At 38.2% G+C, this 23,239-nt stretch overlaps 5 protein-coding genes across 6 annotated transcripts; 3 read left to right on the top strand and 2 right to left on the bottom strand.

The window, feature by feature from the left end:
• The first annotated feature begins 206 nt into the window (after nucleotides 1-206).
• Nucleotides 207-5,392, top strand: LOC143378748 (uncharacterized). 2 transcript variants are annotated; one of them, XM_076830695.1, is made up of 11 exons: nucleotides 207-850; nucleotides 958-1,222; nucleotides 2,047-2,240; nucleotides 2,320-2,523; nucleotides 3,263-3,386; nucleotides 3,535-3,704; nucleotides 3,887-4,029; nucleotides 4,102-4,302; nucleotides 4,380-4,712; nucleotides 4,782-4,967; nucleotides 5,027-5,392. In XM_076830695.1, the coding sequence occupies exons 2-11, from the start codon at nucleotides 1,075-1,077 to the stop codon at nucleotides 5,130-5,132; spliced, it is 1,809 nt and encodes a 602-aa protein (XP_076686810.1). In that variant the 5' UTR covers nucleotides 207-850; nucleotides 958-1,074; the 3' UTR covers nucleotides 5,133-5,392. The 2 variants fall into 2 exon arrangements, with proteins under 2 accessions (XP_076686810.1, XP_076686809.1); XM_076830694.1 differs by lacking the exon at nucleotides 207-850 and having other exon boundaries at nucleotides 935-1,222.
• Nucleotides 5,393-6,775: 1,383 nt separating this feature from the next.
• Nucleotides 6,776-9,997, top strand: LOC143378445 (uncharacterized; the record flags this gene model as incomplete). The annotated part of the gene is made up of 2 exons (XM_076830152.1): nucleotides 6,776-7,125; nucleotides 8,472-9,997. Coding segments are annotated over 2 exons (1,701 nt in total), but the record flags the coding sequence as incomplete, so codon positions are not given.
• Nucleotides 9,998-11,615: 1,618 nt separating this feature from the next.
• Nucleotides 11,616-15,704, top strand: Udt (protein undicht). Its single transcript, XM_076830693.1, has 8 exons — nucleotides 11,616-11,796; nucleotides 12,053-12,301; nucleotides 12,384-12,689; nucleotides 13,014-13,440; nucleotides 13,511-13,665; nucleotides 13,988-14,227; nucleotides 14,294-14,526; nucleotides 15,087-15,704. The coding sequence occupies exons 1-8, from the start codon at nucleotides 11,745-11,747 to the stop codon at nucleotides 15,306-15,308; spliced, it is 1,884 nt and encodes a 627-aa protein (XP_076686808.1). The 5' UTR covers nucleotides 11,616-11,744; the 3' UTR covers nucleotides 15,309-15,704.
• LOC143378779 (protein FAM32A-like) lies at nucleotides 15,375-17,205 on the bottom strand. The gene is made up of 3 exons (XM_076830750.1): nucleotides 17,065-17,205; nucleotides 16,227-16,359; nucleotides 15,375-16,159 (listed from the first exon to the last, which is right to left on the bottom strand). The coding sequence occupies exons 1-3, from the start codon at nucleotides 17,148-17,150 to the stop codon at nucleotides 16,037-16,039; spliced, it is 342 nt and encodes a 113-aa protein (XP_076686865.1). The 5' UTR covers nucleotides 17,151-17,205; the 3' UTR covers nucleotides 15,375-16,036.
• On the bottom strand, nucleotides 17,065-20,452 carry Arl8 (ADP-ribosylation factor-like protein 8). The gene is made up of 3 exons (XM_076830747.1): nucleotides 19,968-20,452; nucleotides 19,201-19,517; nucleotides 17,065-19,118 (listed from the first exon to the last, which is right to left on the bottom strand). Exons 1-3 carry the CDS (start codon nucleotides 20,088-20,090, stop codon nucleotides 18,998-19,000), a joined length of 561 nt encoding a protein of 186 aa, XP_076686862.1. The 5' UTR covers nucleotides 20,091-20,452; the 3' UTR covers nucleotides 17,065-18,997.
• Nucleotides 20,453-23,239: the final 2,787 nt, after the last annotated feature.

Below are 23,239 nucleotides of genomic sequence, written 5' to 3'. Positions count from 1 at the left end.
TTGGCGGCAACATTTCGCTACGAAATTCCTATCATCCTTTTTCCTGCCGATTATAGTAACTTCCTAATTATATTCGCTATAGTTCATTTGGAGTCGATGAAAATGTAGAATAGTATTATTTAAAATACTATAATTTCAAGTAGACGCCATCTTATCTTCACTTTACGTAATAAAATCTTTCAAGTATTTTAGAACCGGAAACACTTAAAACAATGTTAATTCGTTGTTTATGTATTTCAGTAAATATTCAAGCTTTCTATCTTCAACTATTATTTACCACTGGTTTCGGTATCAATTATTTTACATAGTATTTAAAATAATGCCCGAGTACACAGTGGCGTATTTAGTGTAAACAATGCCTAGGGCAAGCGTAGAATTTGCGCCCCCCCCCCCCATGCCTATCACTCCAATTCCATCTTTTCTGTTCTACTTCTTTGTTAAAAGTGTTCATCATACAAAACATTTTATTTAGAATTTAGAGAATCCTTTTAAAGAAATTAGTGCTGAAAAGCGAAAGAGGCGAAAATTCGAGGCAAATGAAGCCGAAAAGTGCAGCAATTTTTTTCCGAAGCTTCTCTAAAGAGGCATGCGAAGCACGCGAATAACAAGCGTAAACTACTAACATTAACCATCCAAATAAATTTATTCAAGAAACATTATTTCTTTCAGCTTTTTTGCGCTCCCCCCGGCATTGGTGCTCAGGGCACGAGCCCTACTTGCCCCACTCTAAATACGCCTCTGCGAGTACATTTATTTCAAATAAATTCATCTACTTAAATCTACTACATCAGCAAGTGTTGCCTCGTCGCACTTCTAATCCAATATTAGCAACTCTGATTGGTCCTAAAACGTAAATATTCTTATATAGTAGTTGTTAAGAAATGATCTAATGGTGTATATATATATATACATAGGTAATTTGCATTATATAAAACATATATATATATATATATGTAGCTACAGTATGATGCGTCATTCCGTGTACGAAGTGGTACGAAGTGGGGGAAGTTTCATTATTAAGTCATCCTGTATCGAGGATATCAAACTGTAAACAATGCGCGCAATAAGTACGATATGAGTGGGATCAAGAAGAAAGTTAATCATTTAGCAGTGTTTAAACGACGAACGAAAAATGACGATAACGCTGAATTACCTGATGTTGTTATTATATCCGCGAGAAAGACTGGACAGTTGAATCTTTCGTCGAGAGGACTGTACACGGGTATTTGCAACATTTGAAAGTGGAATAAATGTTCATCGAATGTTATATTTAGATAGTACATTTTGAAATCGTTCGAATGCTTGGTACCTTCGATTTTGCACTCGTAAATGAGCTAATGTGCATGCTCGTTCATACCTATACTACATCGTTGTTTTCATAATTTATTACAACTAATTTATTACAAAATAAGATCTTTTTCCTTTCACGCGAAATGTGTTATAAAAGTAGCATTGGCATTGTGGATATCACGAATGATAAACTATATTAAACTGTTATCCTATGTGTGAGAAATGATTGTTCTGTACTTTGTAATCGTGAAATTGCAATAAAGTATACGTTGTATCTAAAATTCCTTATATTGTTATTGGTAAACTGTTACATGGGTAGAAAGATTTGCACTATCATGCTTCAAGCTTTCCAGCAGCATTTAATTATTTTATTATTTCGTCACTGTTGAGGAATATGAAATTACTACAAATGTATCCTGTTACAGAATATTTCTTTTACTTGTACACCCATCTCGTTTGAACAATTAGAAGAACATAGCGTACGCAATCCGCAATTAAAATTTTCAATAAAGCTCTCATCGTAAAGTCAGACTTTTTTCTTTTTATTTCATTCTCCATAGTTAGCTTTGCATGTTAGATTACGAATAATGCCATAGAGCAAGCAACATTTGCAATATCATGCAAGATCATCAAAAGCATATATTAAGGTAAGTCACTTCTAGTTGTAGAAACATATCGTTTTGCTTAAGCTCGCATTTAGAATTAGGTAAGCCTATGAAATGTACAATATGTTCAGAGTATTAAAATTTGTTACAGTACCTAATAGAGTATGGAACATAAATGAATTAACGGAAGAAGAGGTGAACGAGCTCCGTTTTGAACTCGATTATGTGCACAAAGATGAACGATGGTGGGAGCAAGAGCCACTTAAGTTACTGGATTTAAGCTACAACAGTTTAACTATAATTCACCCAAAGCTAGAATGTTTAACAGAATTAACTACATTACTTGTGCGTGTTATATTTATAGCAACTATTTGTTATCACAAAATTGTATACAGTAATTTAAAGTCGCAAATAATTTTGATAGCTGCACAATAATTTGTTAGAAGATTTACCACCCGAGGTTGGGAGTTTAAGTAAGCTAGAAATACTAAACGCATCAAGTAACAAGTTACAGAAATTACCGCACCAGTTTTACAAGTTGACCGAACTGCGTGAATTACGCTTGAAAAATAATGGTCTGAAGGAAGTGGATGCTGCGATTGGTGATTTAATTATGTTATCCTGTCTGGTAAATTATAACACAGCTTTTATAGTAGTAAATCGGTTTATTTTTTGCCTTTCGGCCTCAAAATGGGGTTACATGTGTTACGTGTGTAAGTGTTTCTGGGACTGTTAACTGAAGATTGTGCTTTCGTTTTGATTTCTTCCTTCATCTTGTTCTTCTTTTCTTCTCCTTTTTTCCAGAACCATACGCATCCACTCCGCTCTTTCTTCTTCTCCCTTTAGTATCTCTCTGATTGTTGAATTTTCTCTTTTCAGCTCCTTACAGTCTTGTAGCATGTGACCCAGCGTCTCTCTAGCCCCATCACAGTCTGCATACTGTCTCTTTTTCTTCTTTCCAGTACTTGCTTCCCCGCTCTTCGTTCCCACACCTGAACCTTGCGTACATGCTTTGATCTCTGCCTCTGTAATTTCGGTCTAGGTAATTTGCTCTCTGGTTATCCCTAATTTCTGTATAATGCGTGTTATATCTGCCTCCTAGTATTCTGTCTTATTGCCATTGAACCTGCTCTGCCTTGTCTCTTTGCGCTAGTTCCTCATCAAACTCTCTTCCCCTCCTGCTTTCTATTTCCATTTCTTGAATATCCATCATTTTTTGCCTATAGTATACGTCTCTAATTTCCTCCCATTTCGACTTTTTCTCTTCTTGCTTCGCGTCTATTTCCCTCCCGCATTCTTAACGCAACTTTTACATTTGCTCAAAGACTTTCACGTACAAACATTTATGAAATATTTTATACACTTAGGACTTGTCGTGCAACAATTTATCTGAATTGCCACCAGAAATGGGATATTTAGTGCGATTGACTTCTTTGGATATAAGTCACAACATGTTAAAAGAATTGCTACCTGATTTAACAAGCATGAGAGGTATGATCTGCAATAAGATAAATGAAATTCTGAATAATTTATTTCTATGTTACGACATCAGTCTCAAAACAGAAAAGCAGTTGCACACTGTTCCTTCTTATACACTGTAAGACTTTAATAAAAATTACACGTATTCTTTTGGAAACAGCATTGCAAAAATTAGACGCTAGCTATAATCAGTTGGAAATATTGCCACCGCTGGGTGAGTTAAGGAAAGTTGAAACAATGATATTGCAGACAAACAAATTAACAACATTTCCTCAAGTATCTGGTTGTACGCTATTAAGAGTACTGCACCTGGCTGACAATAACATTACAGTACGTACTCTTATATGCTGATAGGTAGCTTTATATCTCGTATAAGTACATCAAAGAAAGATGTTTTTAAGATTACTACAATTAGCAGTAACTAGAACATTTGAATTTCAACGCAGAATTTATAATGTAAAAATGATCTGTTAACTATCGATCCGATTATATTCATTTTGCATATCTTTCAGGAAATTGATATGTCTTGCTTGGAAGGTGTAGGACAGTTAAAAACATTGACACTAGGGAACAATAAAATCGATGCAATACCAGAGGAAATAATAAAACTGGTAAATCTCGAGATCTTCGATTTATCGTACAACGGTCTAACTATGTACGTTATTTTACATATATCATTATTGTATATCGAAGAAGCATTTACAGAACAACATTATTTGTTATACAGAGTGCCAAGTTATATCGGTATAATGCCGAATTTAAAGCAATTTCTAATTGACGGAAATGAAGTACAAAATGTAAGAAGCGATATAATACGTTGCGGGACTCCACGAATTTTGAAGCACATACGACAGAGTATCAACAGTACAAACTTAAATACAAACGAATACGTAATATCGGTTGCCAATTCCAACACTTATCCGGATAGGTATGTGCACGCAAATGTCTTCAGACTTATCAATCGCGTAATAGTAAATCATTGCCGAATCGTTTGTGATGTCTTAGATATACGATGCAAAGTACAAAATTACTTAGTCTGGCTGGACAAAATCTTGTTGAACTGCCGCAACAGGTCTTGGAAGACGCTTGTATAGCCGACGTAGGTACAGTGGATTTAAGTAGAAATAAGCTGGCTGCCTTGCCTGATCAGTTATCGATAATCGCGAGAGTCGGCGACTTAAAACTGACGTCTAATCAACTAACATGTATACCGGAATGGATTGGCGAAAAGTATAAGTATTTGCAAGCTTTGGATTTAAGTAAGAACCTGTTGGATTCGCTTCCTTCCAGCCTCGGCTTGCTGAAATACCTGCGAGAAATTAACTTGTCGTTTAACAGGTACTGTTTCATTATTTTATTTTGTACATATTACTGACAACATGTACTCAGGTTTCTCTGTATTAACAGGTACGAACAATTACCAGAATCAATTTATGAAGTCGAATCGTTGGAAATACTTATAGCGAATGACAATTTAATATCTAACATCGACGTATCGTCTTTAAAAAAGTTGCAGAAGCTTGCAACGTTGAATCTATCCAACAATAACATCGGATACGTACCACCAGAACTTGGCGATTTGAAGCACCTAAGGTCAGTCTAAATAGATTTATTTATTTCTTCTAAATATTCGTGAAATTCAATGTCCACAGGACTTTGTGTTTATCTGGGAATTGCTTCAAACAACCAAGGCAAGCAATTTTGGCGAAATCTACGGAAGAAATACTTGCGTATCTTAGAGACAGAATAGCGCGTTAAAAGGCAATCTACGAATTGTTGAAGAGTCTTTAATTATTTATTCTAATCGGAAGAGTGTTATAGAATAACTGAGATATGTGTAGGTGAGATTGTACGCAAATTACGCGATGTTAATAAATTGATACATTTTGAATGTTGAAAAACGGGAGAGAATATCGTAAAGGTAAGTGATCGATAATGTTTTTGTGACAATTCGATTTACTGTTAAGAAATAGTGAAAGGAATATTTATACGAATAAAGCAAAATTTTATACGGGAAATGTGCATTTTACACGTACTGTGTAGATAATTTACAATGAGCCGAATGACAGCATATCCGTTAAGTACTCGTTTCTGTGAGTTTAAAGCATCAGCTATTTTAAAAGGCGCGCGAGATTAAAATAATTGACCAATTCCAATTCTTAGGTTTTTATTTTCTCCTAGCTTACAGTTTCTTATAAGACCAGCAGATGGCATTTCAGGGATTCCATTTCTTGATCTAAAATTATTGTAAACGAAAAAAAATTCCCCTCAAATCTATGAGGAAAAGTTTACCAAGGTTTTTTCTGCATACTTAGAAACTAAGGCCGACCGCCGGTTACATGTATAGGAAAAAGTTCTTCAGAATCATACAACATATTTCAAGGTCATCGAAATTAGTGTTTATCATGCTAATCGACAACTTTACCAAATGATGCACTCAGTGACTTGTTGATTAAAACCTAGTTTAAGGCCGGTATTCATAGTCGCTACTTATTCTTAAGCATTTCCTTAAGCAAATGCTTAAGAATAAGTAGCGACTATGAATCCCGGCCTAAGTTTAGTTTAGTTTAATCTAATTTTGTTTTATAGTAGCATTTTCAAAGCCGCATTCGCGTCATGCAGCGTCCATTTTCCTTTTTTTTCTGTTTAATTTCGGACATTTTTCTGCCGAAAAACCCAAGGACTTTAATTGTAGGAAATTTTTTTTAAAAAAATTGGCCAGTACTGCACGACAAGCACGTAAAAAAAGTTTTAGGTTTGATGCGTAATACACAAAGCAAATTGCAAAAACTGTGCATTGGTGTATACCTAATATATAGTCTATAAATAATGTACGTGATATGACAAAATTATTTAATTACCTGCAAAAAAAAAGAATTGGTTATGAAAAATAACTTTTGGCGCAAGGAAAACCAGCGTAAACGTTAAACGTCTTAAAACTCTGGTAATACTAAAGAAAAAAGAATGTCACCGGAATACGTTGCTCAGGACTATAGTATTGTTGTTTTTATTGTTTTCCTGTGTTTTAAGCAGAATGGCGTTTCAAGCTTATTTTTGCTTATATTGCCCGACGAACTATAGTCACACATTTTTTTTTATCCCTCCTCTCTCCTTCGGGTCCCAGCAGCAGCAGCGCACCGGAAGAAAGGTGGTGGTCTCTCCCATCTTTCCCCAGTACACCGCCCCATGATGCTTAACTTCGGTGATCTAACGAGAACCGGTGTTTTCCATCACGGTTACGGCCACTGGTAGGACTATAGTATTTATTTATTTCTCCATCGATAGTGCAGTTAACTAATATTAGTAGCGAGGTCTAGCTTTAGCCAGTACTGTAGGACTCTGCCCTACATCATCGACGCGGTAAATATAGTTATTTTTTTTTTTTATTAAATATATTTTAAAATGCTAATGTAAATACTGAAGCAACAGATGGTATAACTTCTCTTCATATTGCATTACAAGAAAGGGAATTCCAAATTGCTAAACACCTTCTAAAATATGGAGCTAATGTCAATGCTGTGTATAATGCCTCTGGAAGGAAGGAAGGTTATACACCACTGCACTTTGCTGCTCAAAATATTAACAAAGAAATTATCGAATTGCTTTTAAATAAAGGTGCTAAGGTAAATGCTGAAGCAAAAGATGGTACAACTTCTCTTCATCTTGCAACATGTATGCAGCAGTTAATAATTGTTGAACACCTTTTAAAATATGGAGCTAATGGTAATGCTGCGTACAATACCTCTGCACAGTGGTCCAGGAGCACCCAAAAAGTGGCCAAAATTCAAGATTTCATCAGATATTTATGAAACTTATTATTTAGGGGTTTTCGAGGTTGCTGATGACTAATCCGACGTTAAAAGCCTAAAATTCAAAATCGCATATTGAGTACAGTTGCTATAAAATTTTAAAAATAGGATTTTTTAATAGGAACGTCTGTAGTTTACCTTCAATATTTGTAGTGTCTAGAGCCTATCACAAGAAGGTTGCAGTGCCATTCTAGGCTCCATAATTACCATTTCTGGTAATTTCGGGCACTTTATTAAAGTGGACAGTTTCTTCTCAATCAGTCAGTTTCTGTCAGTTCCACTTCTTCTAAATACGTAAAAGTATGTAGAAGATCTGTGTGCGTGTCATTATTATCGTTATCGCTATCGCTATCATTATCGACATGAGAAGTAGTATGGCTGCTCACATTTACTTCAGGAGCAGCTAAAAAACACTTTTTAATTTGATATAAAGCTTATGTTTAAAAATCACTTACGCACCTACAATTGTTATACACTCCGAGGATACATTTCTTTTCGTTTTTCAAACTGATCTGCTTGGATGCAACTGATCAACTAAAAGACTCGACAACTCGACTGGTCGAGTTTCTTGACAAAACTGATACATTGTATTGAAGTATAAGCAGTGAGAAGTAAGGATACACAGGCGTATCCGTTGAGTGCGATTTTATTTCTGTGATTAAGAAACAGACAAAATTTAAAAAATAATGTCATTAACAGATAATAACGATGTATGAAAGACTAATAGATAATTAAATGTAAAAAAACCTATACGCGCATGGTCGTTCGTTAATAACATTAATTTAATTTAAACAACAAAAGTAGCAAAAAGTAGCAGTTTTACATTAAAGTATACATTACATATAGTACACTCAGGCTTCATTTTTCTGTATAAGAGGTGGAATCTCGGAGAATGGTGAATCGAAAAACATCTGTAAACATTCTGCGAAATATGATTATAGTGTAACGATAAGGAATTGAATATTACAATTTCCTCTCAACTTAACTTCTCTGTGTTATTCTTAATTCATATATATTTACAAATAAATCTATAACAATAAAATTCCATAAATTAAACATAAATTAATGAGAAACATTGATATTATAATGAATAGACATATCACTCATTTTAATACATTTGTCAACATAAAACCAATGCCAATGGAGCAGGAATGGTTAAATCCACAAAACATTTTGTCTACATGCACTGCAACTATTCCTGAAAATGGTGATAAATTTTCCTTACGGAAATTTTCTACCTTGTTTTTGGCCACTTTTTAGGTGCTCTTGGACCACTGTGCTCTGGAAGGCAGGAAGGTTATACACCACTGCACTTTGCTGCTCAAAAAGGTAGCGAAGAAATTATCAAATTGCTTTTAAGTAAAGGTGCTAAGGTAAATGCTGAAGCAAAATATGGTATAACTTCTCTTCATATAGCATTAAATTATGGGCATGAGAAAAATGCTGAACATCTTCTACAATATGGAGCTAATGTTAATGCTGTGTATAATACCTCTGGAAGGCAGGAAGGTTATACACCACTGCACTTTGCTGCTCAAAAAGGTAGCGAAGAAATTATCAAATTGCTTTTAAGTAAAGGTGCTAATGTAAATGCTGAAGCAAAATATGGTATAACTTCTCTTCATATGGCATTAAATTATGGGCATGAGAAAAATGCTGAACATCTTCTACAATATGGAGCTAATGTTAATGCTGTGTATGATACCTCTGGAAGGCAGGAAGGTTATACACCACTGCACTTTGCTGCTCAAAAAGGTAGCGAAGAAATTATCAAATTGCTTTTAAGTAAAGGTGCTAAGGTAAATGCTGAAGGAAAAGATGGTACAACTTCTCTTCATATCGCATTGCAACAAGGTGAATGCCAAATTGCTGAACACCTTCTAAAATATGGGGCTAATGTTAATGCTGTATATAGCTCTGAAAGTGAGGCAGGTTATACACCACTGCACCTTACTGCTGAAGATGGTCAACTAGATGTTATCGAGCTGCTCTTAAAATTTGGTGCCAGCATTAATTCTACAGATGAATATGGTGTAATAGCACTTCACATTGCTTCTGAGAATGGTTACGAAGAAATTGTTACGGCTCTCCTAGAACATGGTTCCGATACTACTATTATGAGTAAACAAAATTACACAGCGCTTGATTTTGCTATGTATCCTCGCAAAACATTTTGTGACGACAATGATGAGGATGATGATGATAATTATGCCGATGATTATCCTCATGTAAATGTTATTAAGATTCTTAAACGTCACACGGTTAAGATAAAAGCTGGAAATTTATATGCAGTTAACAAGGATATACTATCAATTCCCTCAACCGCAGTTGATAGCCATCATAAAGAACTAAGTGATTTCCAAAATGAATGTGAGAAAGAAATAGCAAGCATGAAGAGGGAGGTTATTAATGATAATATCACATTTTATGCTATCTTGACAAGAAGTGTACGTCAAGTAGCAATGTATGCAACAAATGAAAGTGTAGTAGAGGCTTTTGGATCAGATAATTATAAAATAAAATTTCCTATTTATGCTAGTATGATAAATAGGAATTTTAGAAAGGGGGAAAAAGGGAAAAAGTTTATGGAAAAAGGTAATAAAATTTTTGGTTTTCTCTTCATTAACAATCTCCCTTGATTACCACGTGACTGTACTGAAATAATACGTAGTTACTTAAATTATGAAGATTTAATATAGACTTCATACATTTTAAAATAATTGTGAATCGTATATATAATAATTTTAAATAAATAAGTACATCTCTGAAGTTTTAATATGGAGGATCAATAATAACACGATATTATTATTTTAAGTATTATTCGAAGTATTATTTTTTTGGAAATGTGATGATTCATACGTACTTTAACATACTGTTGAATAATACACTTTTTCTCTAATTCTTCTTGTCTCGAACTTTTCGTGGAAGTACTAGTTTGACATCCTTTCACGATGCAAACTGGTGGCATTTTCACGATTGGATTTATAAATAATTACACAAGAACCGACGCCGTAAACAACTACTGTATACAGTAATCCCCCGTTATGAGTCCGACGAACGGGGCTGGCGGCGGACTCAGTGGGTTGCAGGGGGGCCAAGCTTTCCTCTTACGAAAGTTGAAGCAGAGTTTGTAGCGCCTCCTACCAATGAGGTGCGTACTAAATTGTGAATGTGTGAATTGGTGTGAATCGGGACGTATGTGTATGTGTATACGTGTAATGCACCGTTTACTTTAAACCTGTCCACGGATTGTCGCGCCAGCGACACGTATGCAGCAGATAGAAGGATATACAAAGAAATTGAATATTTCTTCTTTTCTTAGGAAAAGAAAATATATTCAATTTCAATGTTTATCCTTCTATCTGCTGCATACGCGTCACTGACGCGACAATTCATGGTCAGACGGCCTTAGAAAGGGTAAACCAGGGAAAGTGAGGACACTTCCTCGTGTCTGCGCCAAACATTTCTAAATGACGACGGTCGTCATGGTAACATTTCACCAACGTCGAAAGGTTGTGTGTCGTGCTCACTGATACACGTAGGTATGCGTGTGTGAGATGTACCTAGCGCCTCCTACCAATGCGGTGCTAACTAAACGGGAAAACTTCAGCCAAACAAAGACAGCTTGGTCCCGGGTTGCGGACATGACTCCGCGCGGCCAGTGGCTGTGTCGACTCTCGTTTCCTCTCGCTCGTTGTCCGGTTCTCTCACTCTCATCCGCAGGCTTCCAAGAAATGATGGGGATAGTCACTGGACTGTCCACGGGAGGAAAAAACGGACTTATAACAGGGGATTACTGTACGTGTATACCAAACGACGCCAGGTCACGTTAGTACGAATAAGAAAATTCGTAAGAAGTAATAAGTAAAACTTTTAACGCTGGTCTGTATTGGCGCCCATCAGTCGCCGCTCACTCCCTCCATAACTGCTAAACCTAACATTATTTTCGTTTCTCAGAATGTGTGAACAGAAATTTATATCATATTAAAATTACACAAAAACACCTCTCGTAGAAAAAAAAGGTTTTGAACAGTTCAAAGACATAACCTAACCGCGGGAACGCTTTTAAAAAAAGGCACCGTAATACGGACAACGTACTTTTCAGGGCACCGTAATTGGGATAAAAACATGTCTTTTTATTTCAATTAATAAAATATGAAAAATTAACATTTTTAACCCGAAAAAAATGCCTTAATAAAAAGAAAAGTTCAAAAATCCCATATAAATTTTCACCAAGCAAAATTAAGGTAAGTGAAGTCAGTAATTAATTCATTCGTCGGTGTCAAAACACTGTAATAGAGGCATCTACCCTAACTGTCTTCCCGAACAGTTCAGATTCACATCGGAATAAAACTCTCTAAAGTCTAACTTCAAAACAGTTAGTTTTTTGCCTTTGCTTTATTGAAACACCCGCACTCTGACTTTTCAGAGGGCAGCACAAGCATGATTCACAAGTGGGATGGGCGTTGGGTACGAGTTTTTCTCATGCGTGGTGATCAGTCACAATTAAATTAAATTTTTCTTCAACTATCGAAATTGTTTTACCCGATTTAATGACAAGATGACGAAAACGTGGCACGCATTTCTGTTCACCCTATATTTTGTATGGCAGGGTAAGTTTGCGGAAATTTAAAATCAAGCACGAGTGTTTGTTGTGTGTACATAATTGTTACAAATTAAATTCCGTCTCATTAGAAAACGAGAATTGTATCTAATTGAATATTTCCAGTTAGAAGATAATTCATCATTTAACGCGCAACTTAATGTTTCTGCGCAACTATATCCAGAGCAGGCTTAATGAATGATTGTTATACAAATATTGTTCCAGTCGAAGGCAATAACTTGTACTAATATTCTATTATTTTTTAGTGAAATATTCCAGCCAAGAATCTTCACCCTGTGAAATTCCCACTGTCATAAGAGGTTCATGGTTTTCATGGGAAAATGGCAGGAACACTCTAACAGAAATAAATGCTGAAACAATGACGAATCGTGGTTATTGCATACATATGCACCAAAAGTATCACGTTAATTACACATTCGTATTTCGGAACGAAGAGTGCTACCACTGCGTCAATCTAATTGTGAGGACAGTAAACGTATTGGAGAAACTCGAGGGTAAAAGCTGTATAACAAATTGGAAAGGATCGACAAGAAAAATCTGTCAAGCATAAACAACATTATTCGTTTTATGTTCTAGGAAGTTGCATGAATTTACCAGACGGCGTCGAGCCCACAGTGGAAAATGTATGCAAAGGACTGCGATCCGACCAGCAGTTAATAACCCTATTTTCCGAGAACCATGTTCCCGTGAATTGCAGGTCATCTCTCGAAGGTGTTTGGCAATTCGCTTATCAGAACCGATTCAGATTTACAGGAGAGTGTAACCACCCAGACGCACAAATTCGATCCTGCCAAACCGCGGGAACACAATTCCTGATAACCAATCAGAAATTCAATATAACGTACAAGCAGTGTTCTGGCATGAAAAACACTTTCGACGGAGGTAATGTTTCGGCTGTACTTCCGAAAGGGACCAGTGGCCGATCGAGATGAAACTTGGTGGGTATTACGAGGGATGTGGAAAGACCGCAATTATAAAATTTTAGCTTCGGTAATTAATGCGTTCGAAAGATACAGGGGTAATTGCGCATGAAAGCAATTTTACAATTTTAGATTTAGGGTCCACACCCTCTTCCCCCAAACCTCATCTCGATCGGCCACCCCGGTCCCTGTCGGAATAATATCCAATGTTTCCGCTACTTCGACGGACTGTCGTTCGCCCAATTCTTACAACATTTCATTTGTGTGTTTACTATAAACATTTCAGTTGTGGAATATAGCTGTCTGGGAGATTGGTTCGTAGACAAGAATCACTTCTTCGCGGTTGCAAACACAAAAGAATCTAGGAAAGACGAGAAGTACCGATGTTTCCTAAAGAATCGTGACGATGATCTTTATATAGGAGTGTCTATTACTGCGGAGTGCAATACGTTGAAGACTGTCGAGAAAAGTCCCGAGCGTTTAAGAGTGACACCCGTTAAAGCCGAAGTAGTGGAGCCAGGGTGCAGGTTCCCAGAAGATATGAGTGGACAGTGGATAAACACAGCCAACATCGATGCAGATATTTTCATTAATGAAACGCATATAATCGAAACTTCGTATCCTGACGAAGGTCGTTACAGACGTACAATTTACGTTTGTCGCGAATCGAGAGACACCAGAGTGATGATGGCAAGATTGACTGTCGATGGATGGTAAGCTTGGTACTAATGATGAAGCTCGTGTTTTGTGGTACTTTGATAATTAAGATTACTCTACTTCCAGTCAGAAAGATTACGTCTGTTTTGATTTCGTGCGCCGACACCATAATGTCATCAGATACCGACGAGGTGTGGCAGTTATCAAAGACGATTTCCACACTGTTTGCTCTTGGGTACAGTTCCCGAACAAGGAGGCCTGGAAATATGACTTATTCTTGGGTTGGTAGTTTCTTTAGATTTATGTTTCAACCAACTTTACTACCCGGCTACGCCCGGAATTTAGATTGCGATTTTATCTTCCCTAATTAACTCATAACTTGGGAAGGGAATGACGTAGCGAGCTGAAAATAGCCACAATCATGTGGATTAGCCGGGCATAATGAGCTGAGGCACATTTCGTCACCCCAGAGTTTACCGTTCGAAAGTTTTTAGGCGACAGACAACACAAAAATGAACTTTCTGCTTTATATATTAAGATCACTGATTTCTTAGATTTATGTTTCAATCACTGATCTCTTATCGATATATTTTGGGATCGTAGCAAAGGATCCTGTGCCAGTGCGATGCCCCGTCGCTGGAAAATACATGTTCACTCAGACGGGAGATGTTCTGTTCGAAACTAGAATCTTAGGGGGCGTCACACTGTCTCCTCGTCCAAATATCTACTGTAAACAGAATATCTCAGACTTCTCCGTCTGCGACACTGACCAAAAGGAAATAGCCATTGACGAGACCTACTGTTTGTCAGTAGACCATTTAGGAAGACCCGTAGATATCTACAGTGAGTTCAAGCTGCCACCGTAGGAGGATCAACCTGCGCATTCTTTGCTTCATTTCTAATTTATAGGTCTGCCGGATTATAAGATGAAGTGTATTGGATTCTGGAAGGAGAATTTGAAGTCGTACCTAATAACGTACGACGAATTGGATCCGTTTAGCAAGTATCGTTGCTGGGTGTATCAGAGGGCTGATTTGAATAAGGTTCTTATGTCTCAAGCTATCGGACCATTCTGTGACCTGAAACAAGATGTTACGAGTAAGAATTATACCGAAGGTGCCGCAGTTGCATTGGAGCTGCAGGTATGCTGAAATTTATACAGTTTCATTTCTTATTACTTCTCTTTTCGGCCGATTTTCAGAAGTCACGCCCTCTTTCTCCCTCCGCGCGTCTTAGCTCTCGCGACGACCGTAGTGCTTGAGCCACCTCAGGCACGTACCATATGTTTATGTTTTATTGTTTTCCTGTGTTTTAAGCAGGGTGGGGCGTTTCAAGCTTATTTTTGCTTATTATTGCCCAAGGAACGAACTACTACTATAGTCCCATTTTTTCCCTCTCTCCTTCGGGTCCCAGCAGCAGCAGCGCCCCGGGAGAAAGGTGGTGGTCTCCCATCTTTTCCCAGTACACCGCCCCGCGATGCTTAACTTCGGTGATCTAACGAGAACCAGTGTTTTCCATCACGGCTACGTCCGCTGGTCACGTACCATATGAAACCTATTGATACAAGTGTCGCCTTAATGCGGCTGTCGCGGGGCCCAAGACGCGTGGTGGAAAAAAGAGGGCCTTGCTTTTGAAAATCGACCGAAAGAGTAGTTAATTCTCAAGCCTGCTCTGGGTAATATTCTAAGTATTATAAATCTAGGAATACGAGAGAGAACGTGACCAATGCCCAATGTATTTCGATGATGGAACTAATCCTTGGGTAATCACCGAAAATTATATCAAAGTATTTCATTATGGTAACGCAGGTACAAAACTATCATTCTTATATCCGTCCTTAATTTCGATAGTCAGTATAGTTCACGTAATTTTAACGCATAGTACTTTCGTAGTATCTTCTCTCGACAATATCCGTTTCGTGTAAAGTTATTAGGAAACGTATTAATTGTCTAGATTTACGGTTTTAACCACTTTTAAATAATTCCGTCCATAATTTGTATATACATTTTATTAGATCTGAATAGCGACTATGTATATTAAATACATATTACGATTTATAGAGCGCACTTATGTAATGTACATTATATTTAACGAGCAAATATTTCTGTAATATTCTAATCGATGTACGTTACACTACCAAGCGCATTACGACAAGTGCCTTTTTATACTCCGAGGTTTAATACTAGTTTTAAACATTACACGTGCGAATGAAACGCGTAATCGTGAAGACTTGCAATTCCATCCATTTTAAGATTATATTGTAATGTTACCGTTTTTTTACAAACATTTGCAATAAAGTACAATCATGTCTAAGACTAAATGCCAACCTTAATGTTATTTCAATTATTTCTGTCAACTGTATACAGTAAATCCTCGTTATGAGCCCGACAAACGGGGCTGGCGGCGGGCTCGTAGCGCGTTGTGAACACTATTCCGCGCGGCCAATGGCGCGAGTGAGAAAACACAAGAACGAGCGTGAGTAAACCAAAGAGCCTCTCTCTCGTTCCCGGGTTCCCCCACTCTCGTACGAAGGATTCCAAGAAATGGTGGGGATAGTCGCCGGGCTTTAAACGCGTGGTAGAAAAGGGCTCATAACGAGTATTTACTGTATCTGTATAAATAAAATACAGGAGAAAGAAATGTGTCAGCCATCTATTTCGTCCAGCTGACTTTCGGTATGTCAAAGTGTTCCGTTAAGCTGTCCAAATGCCTGTTAAACTCTTCAACCCTTTGTTTATGCGTCATTGAGGCCTTCTGCTTTATTCGTTCAGTTTGCTGCAAGCAATATTGCACGGTAAGATACAGCGTCCCTAGAATGCACATTTCTACATCAATTACTTGCCATCTTCTCTTGCATTTTCTGGAAAGCTATTTCAGCTTTGGTTCGCTTGATCTCCATAGTCTTTGGCTTCTCTTCCTCCATGATCTTTGTCAATTCCACCAGTTTCTTACTTTTGCCTTCTTTGTTCTTCTTTCTGATATAACATTACCTACTCAAAACTTGTGATTTCTATATAACTAATGGAGCTAGTCATGCGGTTCAACGGTCTTGGAACAGAGCCGGATGAAATGTAAAATAGTACATTGAATAGCGAATGCTAAATCGAATGTACACAAAAATCATATTTTTACTTTTGAACGATGCAAATAAAAGTCTCTGAATATTATCTTAAGAAGCTTCGTGCATATAAAATGGTATTACATTTGAATTACAGTAAGAGACTAACGGAAATTATTTAATAATAGAAGACGCATTAGGGTAGATGTAACCATTTGTCAGAAACGGTTTTGTGGCATTTGCATAATTATAGCGGTTTTCTTGTTTTGAAATTGCTTGCAGATCATAGTTACAGAAGAATTTCGCACCGTAAGTATTTTATTTATTATACCGCCAGAAATATAAAGTTCCATTTATTGTTCACTCGGAAAAATATTATATTTTTTACGACGTATGTAAAAGGTTCGCTGCTCTTGCAATAAACATGAAGGATACACGGTAAGTAAAATTCCCGTATTTACTAATCACAGTATTTTAATATACTAAATTAAGGTGGGTATAAGTTAAATGTAATTTCACATTTATTCCGAAAGTACTTAACTGCAGCTCTGTTTCGAAGTTACTTAATACCTGTCAACACCTATATAACCTAAATCGGGAATAGTATCTGTCACCTACATACTTTTTGCTCACGCCTTGATCATTTTTCAGCTTCAAAGTTCCCTTCGCTGCGTGTGAATAAGGGTCCTCGTTGTTTACCGGCGGCATTTCGGATTCCTAAACGAATATCTATCCACGGAACAGTGTTATAAATCTGTTGACGCGCAAAACGTTACGACTGGCGTCAAATGTAATACAACGTAAATACACAGAGCCAATGTCAACTTAGCAGAAACAAATCGATTCTCGATGTACTGTAATCGATTGTGCAGTGACGTCACGCGACTCCACCAATGAAAACGTACAACAATATTTTATTAACACTTTTGCCGCCACTATTTCGAAGCCAAATTTCAACTATGCATAATTACGATTTTATAAGACTATAGTAAAGTATCAAAATAATAATATTGCAATTGGAAAGTGACAAATCCGGAAAAAAGGGAAACAAAAACGACTCCTATCGGCAGTGGCGGATTTAACGAGTGGCCGATGAGCAGTTGCCGCCTGGGCCCCTGTCCAGAAGGTCCCCCAGGGCCCCATCTTCCAAAAAAATTATAATTTTATCCAAAAACTATTGTCTTTTTTTGTTCCCTATAATTTTCATATCACACGCGCCTAAATTTATTTGTAATTCTGTTATTTATACAGATTGTCCCAGAACGTTTGCCACCTGGGCCTTTTTTCTTAAATCCGTCACTGCCTATCCGAGTCAAAATGACGAGTAAATGAAGAGTCGGACTTGAAGTTATTTCAACAAACCAAGCAGCCAGCACGATCGTCTAATATGATGGCACAATATACATACAATCACCTTATGTGCCATGTATTAATATTAATTGGAAAATAAAACAATATAAGTATTAACCGTAAGTGTTAAGGCTCCCCCAAACCAACGCGATTATTCGCGGCAGTTTACTATTTTGTGGCGGCTTATGGGTTTGTTCAGACCGACGCAAAACATTTCCGCTGCGGCTATACAATAAACTGCCGCGAATCCATCGCAGCAATGGTGTGGAGGAGCCTTTAAACTATCCGTCAGTGATAATAGAAACTTAAGCCGGGAATCCACCGGGAAGCTAAGCTATGCTATGCGATGCTATGCAATGCTACGTTTTAAAAGAAATAGCTTCAATACATTCTTATGGAACCGTTTCCACCAAAACCTACGTGCAAACATAGCATCGCATAGCATAACTTAGCTTAGCTTCTCGGTGGATTCCCGGCTTTATTCAAAGGCGAGCTTCCATTTAAAAAATGGATCGCATCTTTTTATTCCGTTTTTCATATATATATATATATATATATATGTATATATACGTGTATATACATAACACAACTTTCGTATTTTGAAGGATCATAATAAATCGGTAATAATGTTGTTAATAATTCTCCATTAATTATACAAGTTTACTTAGCATTATATTCGTGTACATATAGCGATGAAATGTACGCAATCTCTATGCTGTGATTTATTAATCTTAATTAAATAGGTCTGAAAATGTGTACTATACGATAATTGATATAACTTTGCGCCTGTAATCCGTACTAGCTATTATCGTCCCTACGGTAAATGCTATTTCCACGTGATGTTTAAGGTAGAATAACAACAATGTTACTTAAACTGATCGCCTAAAAACGTAATATAAAAAATCGTTACTTATCCCTAGGGTGCTTGCAAGATGAACGTGCCTCCGTTATCATTCGCACGCTGTATTTGGCTTAAGCGATAAATTTCTCGGTATTCCTTTTCATGCGCTTTTCATACGAGGTTTAAACAAAGAACGGCTAAAGCTTAGATTTTAAAAAAAAAAAACATTCCCTACGGCAACCAATGGAACCCAGAGTAAAATCATCGGTGAACACTCCGCCGCACGCTTGATCCCAATTCTGCTATCGATACCTTGGGTTTTCTCAATAAAAATGTATAAGAACATAAAATCTGTTTACGGGTATTAGCGAACACCACTTCTAGAATGTGCTATAAGCCACTGCAACGTAATATCGATATTGTCCTTTTCTTTGCATGAAATGCTATAGCAACAGATCTCGCGGTCTTGAATGGCTGCTAGATTCCTAAAAGCAAAACGCACCGATCAGCCTTCCACCCTCCTTGTATACATCCGATTACATCGTCGTAAAAAGAATATATACGTACATTCTTTCTATCAGTCCGTTTTCATCCAAGGCGTAAGGTAAATCCCTCTTATTGCCGAGAACCAGCACCGCTATGCCGGCCAGTTGAGGTTTGTCCAACAGATTGTGCAGCTCGTTGCGACTCGCTTCTATTTTCTCCGGATCCGCGGCGTCTACCATGTACACTATAGCGTTCACCCCTCTGCAGTATCTTTCCCACATGGATCTAAACCTCGGCTGGCCTCCAATGTCCCACACCTTGATGGTGACATTGCCCTTTGTTATTTTGCGCATGTTGAAGCCGACAGTGGGTATCATGTCTTCGCTGAACTGCCCTGACTGGAAAGAAAAAACACACGTACGCTGTGTGAGAATATACAGGGCATAACTACATAGAGAGCATTCGAAAACGGTGAGACTGAAACGGACTTAAAACCGACACCGTTATTAACGTTATAACAGCCGACATATACGGCAAGCAATCCTCTCCATATTACACGCAGCATTATTCGAATTCTGCATAATTCTTTCGAAAGGACCGTTTGTGCATCGGTTAATCCTCCGATTGCCCCGTAAGGGCGGGTACGAGAACGGTTGACATCGATGACGACCATCGAGTTAGTGCGAACGAGGTATAGAATCTAACCAAGACGATGCACGTTCCGCGCCTATGATCGCGGCGGGCATCGTCCATTTATCGTTGGAAAAATGTGCGCTCGCGGGATCGGGGACGAGAAGGGGGCCGTGGGGCGATCGTTAAATCGCTGGAGCAGAGGGAAACATTCGTACCGCGATGACATTTACGAAGGTGGTTTTCCCACTGTACTGCAAGCCGACGAGGGTGAGCTCCATCTCCTCTTTCCAAAAGAGGGATTTGAACCAGTCCAGAATCCGATTGATGAGGGCCAACATTTTCGATGGGATCGGAGGAAATCCAGCTCCGCCGGTGGAAATGTACAAGTGGTTCACTCAAACCGTAGGCTGGCTCACTGGCTTTGACATGTAGTCATTTGCGCCTCCGAGTACAACGTCAGTGCCGTCGGAACCGATGGTATGTACCGCGCTAGTCAGTGGCTGGCGCTGACTAATCGCGCGGCACTGCTGTAGAGGATGGCTGGGCGGCGGGCTGCTCCGCTCGAATATTATCCCCCGAAAAACTGCTGCGTCTCGCGTACCGCACGGGCTTATCGTCGATGGCAGCTGCTTGCTGGTCAAGCGATCTTGACAGTTCGGGCATTGACGTGCAGCAGAAGACCGAGACAGCGGCTCTCAACCCGCCCCTGTGGCGCCTCTACAAGCGCGCAGCTCGGCTCATTAATAATTCAGCGACGGAGGGAACGTTGGCGACCTCTGTTTTAACCTCCCAACGAATCATATCGTACATACCGTGTCTATGTACATTTTACGTACACGGATCTCGCATTGTCTATAGCAGCATCCGTGCTGCACTGACATTTGAATTTACATGAATATGCACACTGTGCGTTTGTACATAAGTGTTACTGGAGCAATGTAATTGCTCGGTTGTGTAATTCGGATTATTGATGATAATGTATTTTAGTATTGTTTACGGAACGTGGAAAATAACATTGTATTGACAGACAATAATGACCGTTATTACAGGTGGGTCGGCCGTGGTGGCTGAAACTCGGCAATTTCAGGTTGCTACGAGGTATGTGCAACAGTGGTTGTCAATATCAATGGAAATTGGATGCGGAGACAAATATTTCGATGTATTGATTGAGAACTATTATTTCCGTATTTATAGAAGCATAAATACGTCGCGTGCATGTAAACACGTGAATACAGTCGTAGCGGAATCGATGTATTTCTTTTGTCATCCTTTATGAATATTGCAATATTATGCAATTATAAGCACGAAGTTGTTAGACGGTATGCTTGGGTTAGTTTAGTTTTTGGTATTTTTAAGTTTATTGCTAAGAAACTTCATCGGTTCTGGTTTGTACACCACTGGCCTTTGAGGTGGTGTTGGTTCTTTTGTAGCAATTACGAAAGTGTCATTTCTTATCAGTGCATGGGAAAATGAGCCACGATAGTACCAAGTCCATCCTGCATAAATGGGATAATTACTTCCGACTTGTTTACGTCTCGCGAGATAAGAGAATGATCGGGGTTCTGGGAATAAAACGTCCACCGTTGTACTCATTTTAATTCCGTATTTAATCCACGTTTAATTCATCACGATCCATCTCGCGATTTGCATATCGTCGTTGGATCTGTTTCTGTACGATTCCTTACCCTCCTCGTATTTCGATTCGAAATCTAAACTCTTTGATAAATATTAGGTTGACACGTGTATATCGTTCCTCTGAATTCTTTATCAGTTTTTTTTTCTTTGTAATATGAAAAACTGCGATGTTCAAGCGATCTTTCTACCAGAATTCAAATTCAAATATGGAATTTGGGGAGGCTTAGGATAACCTAAAAAGTGTTACATTTTAAATTCAAAACTGGGGATGCGTCACTGGAAATTTAGGCAAGAAGGCTAACGGAGATTGTAAAGAGAAACTCGAAAATTAGTCACGCCAAACTGTGCTACAGATAGCATCACAAATGAATGTTAGTCATTGTATATTTGTTGACTCGATAAAGATTAGGAAGACAAAGAAGATGGATAAGCACGTTATGATTTGAGGGTTCAAAAGTTCGAGCAGATTGAAATAGCCGTTTTCGTTACTTCTATAATTTATAGTCAACAGATCAGCAGATCCATTTATTTGATTATTTCGGTGAGAGAGGTTAGGAAGGATCGGAATCTCTGCAAGTTCGATAGAAATTCGCAATTGCTGGATTCTCAGCGAAAGCCTCGCACAAAGCAGTTTCAAGTTCTTTGCTAAACGGAAAGTAATTGTTCCACTTAATTAGTATTCCTTATCCTTATTCCACAATTACATAGCGCAACTGACGAAGAAAATAGAGTACATAAAGTTGTGAATTCCAGCAATATCTAGGGAGAAAAAAAAAGAATCTTGTCAAATGGGTCGTTGCACCGAGATTCGAGCCTGGATTTTCTGTTTTACCGACCGAGCTGTTCGGACATTCACAAATCATTCTTTTCAGAAGAATCTTTTTCCAGTTCTAATCCCGACAAAATACCTGGTACTATTTACAAACTGTCCTTCGACCTATGGCAGTGAGGGAACAAAAATTATTATGGTCGTTTTGAAAATAAAAGAACTCCTCAAATTTTCGCTACACTTCACTTTAATTTACAGGGCCTGGATACATGGTTCTGATACTAAAAATCAATCGTGTAGGCCTAAATTCAATTGGCCGCTCAGTAATTTCCTACATTGGGAATAACGTCACAAGCAACTTCCCCTTTTGTGATCTGTCACACTACAGTCGGATATATAGGGAGCAGGCGTGTTTCGACTGTTATTAATTATTTTTCTGAATCATGCTAGGCATCTGGTGGGGGATACTAATTGGCTTATAAGTAGTTACCTGATTTTTCTTCGACTATAGCAGCAATTTTTCTTCCTGGTGTAACCAACGAAACTTATTCCCCCTGCCCATTAACCTCTAAATTTATTATTTCCCCCGTAGAATGACGTAACAGCTAAAGCGTGTAGTGGGGGATTGTCCTCCACCGATTCCGAGCAGCCAATTGAATTCGTACCTACTATAATGCGTCCTCGTGGAAAAGGAAAGGCGGTGTCAGTGGCTTCAATCGGTAATGTCTCGCGTTGGCGTTGCACCAATCCGATCAACTTGACATTGCACCTCTGGGAGTGTTTTTTATGTACATAGCCGCGGTTACAAAAGCAATCGTTAGCTTCAGTGTAGATTTTCCTTTGCTCCTTCGTTATTGTTTTCTGCTTTTTGAACAACTCTTTATTCGTAATAATATATCTAGATGTAGATCCGTTATATAAATTATCATTATGCGCACTAAGCTTACGGCACCTGGCTCCAACCCTCAACCCCCAACTCCCGTTCCCTGTTTCGCGCGCCGGTGCGAAGCGTGGCACAATGAATTCTGTTACCTCGATTTTGGGTTTCTTTTTTTGTTTGTTATTTTCATCCTTACGACAGTA

Source organism: Andrena cerasifolii, chromosome 2 (assembly GCF_050908995.1).
Source record: "Andrena cerasifolii isolate SP2316 chromosome 2, iyAndCera1_principal, whole genome shotgun sequence".
Lineage (NCBI taxonomy): Eukaryota > Metazoa > Arthropoda > Insecta > Hymenoptera > Andrenidae > Andrena > Andrena cerasifolii.
Note: the sequence above shows the minus strand (reverse complement) of the source record. Positions and strands in the feature narration are given on the sequence as shown.

Bases quoted from the DNA above. Each gene is read 5' to 3' on its own strand.
- LOC143378748 (XM_076830695.1), top strand. From the start codon at position 1,075: ATGAGTGGGATCAAGAAGAAAGTTAATCATTTAGCAGTGTTTAAACGA. The intron at 4,303-4,379 runs GTATGTGCACGC...GTGATGTCTTAG, and splicing joins TCCAACACTTATCCGGATAG to ATATACGATGCAAAGTACAA. The intron at 4,968-5,026 runs GTCAGTCTAAAT...CAATGTCCACAG, and splicing joins GGCGATTTGAAGCACCTAAG to GACTTTGTGTTTATCTGGGA.
- Arl8 (XM_076830747.1), bottom strand. From the start codon at position 20,090: ATGTTGGCCCTCATCAATCGGATTCTGGACTGGTTCAAATCCCTCTTT. The intron at 19,518-19,967 runs GTACGAATGTTT...TTTTCTTTCCAG, and splicing joins CCTTCGTAAATGTCATCGCG to TCAGGGCAGTTCAGCGAAGA. The intron at 19,119-19,200 runs GTACGTATATAT...TTTTGCTTTTAG, and splicing joins AACGGACTGATAGAAAGAAT to GAATCTAGCAGCCATTCAAG.
- Udt (XM_076830693.1), top strand. From the start codon at position 11,745: ATGACGAAAACGTGGCACGCATTTCTGTTCACCCTATATTTTGTATGG. The intron at 13,441-13,510 runs GTAAGCTTGGTA...CTCTACTTCCAG, and splicing joins AGATTGACTGTCGATGGATG to TCAGAAAGATTACGTCTGTT. The intron at 14,228-14,293 runs GTGAGTTCAAGC...TCTAATTTATAG, and splicing joins AAGACCCGTAGATATCTACA to GTCTGCCGGATTATAAGATG.
- LOC143378779 (XM_076830750.1), bottom strand. From the start codon at position 17,150: ATGCCGCCGGTAAACAACGAGGACCCTTATTCACACGCAGCGAAGGGA. The intron at 16,360-17,064 runs GTATGTAGGTGA...ATGTTATATCAG, and splicing joins GATCAAGGCGTGAGCAAAAA to AAAGAAGAACAAAGAAGGCA. The intron at 16,160-16,226 runs GCAAGTAATTGA...TATTGCTTGCAG, and splicing joins AGAAAATGCAAGAGAAGATG to CAAACTGAACGAATAAAGCA.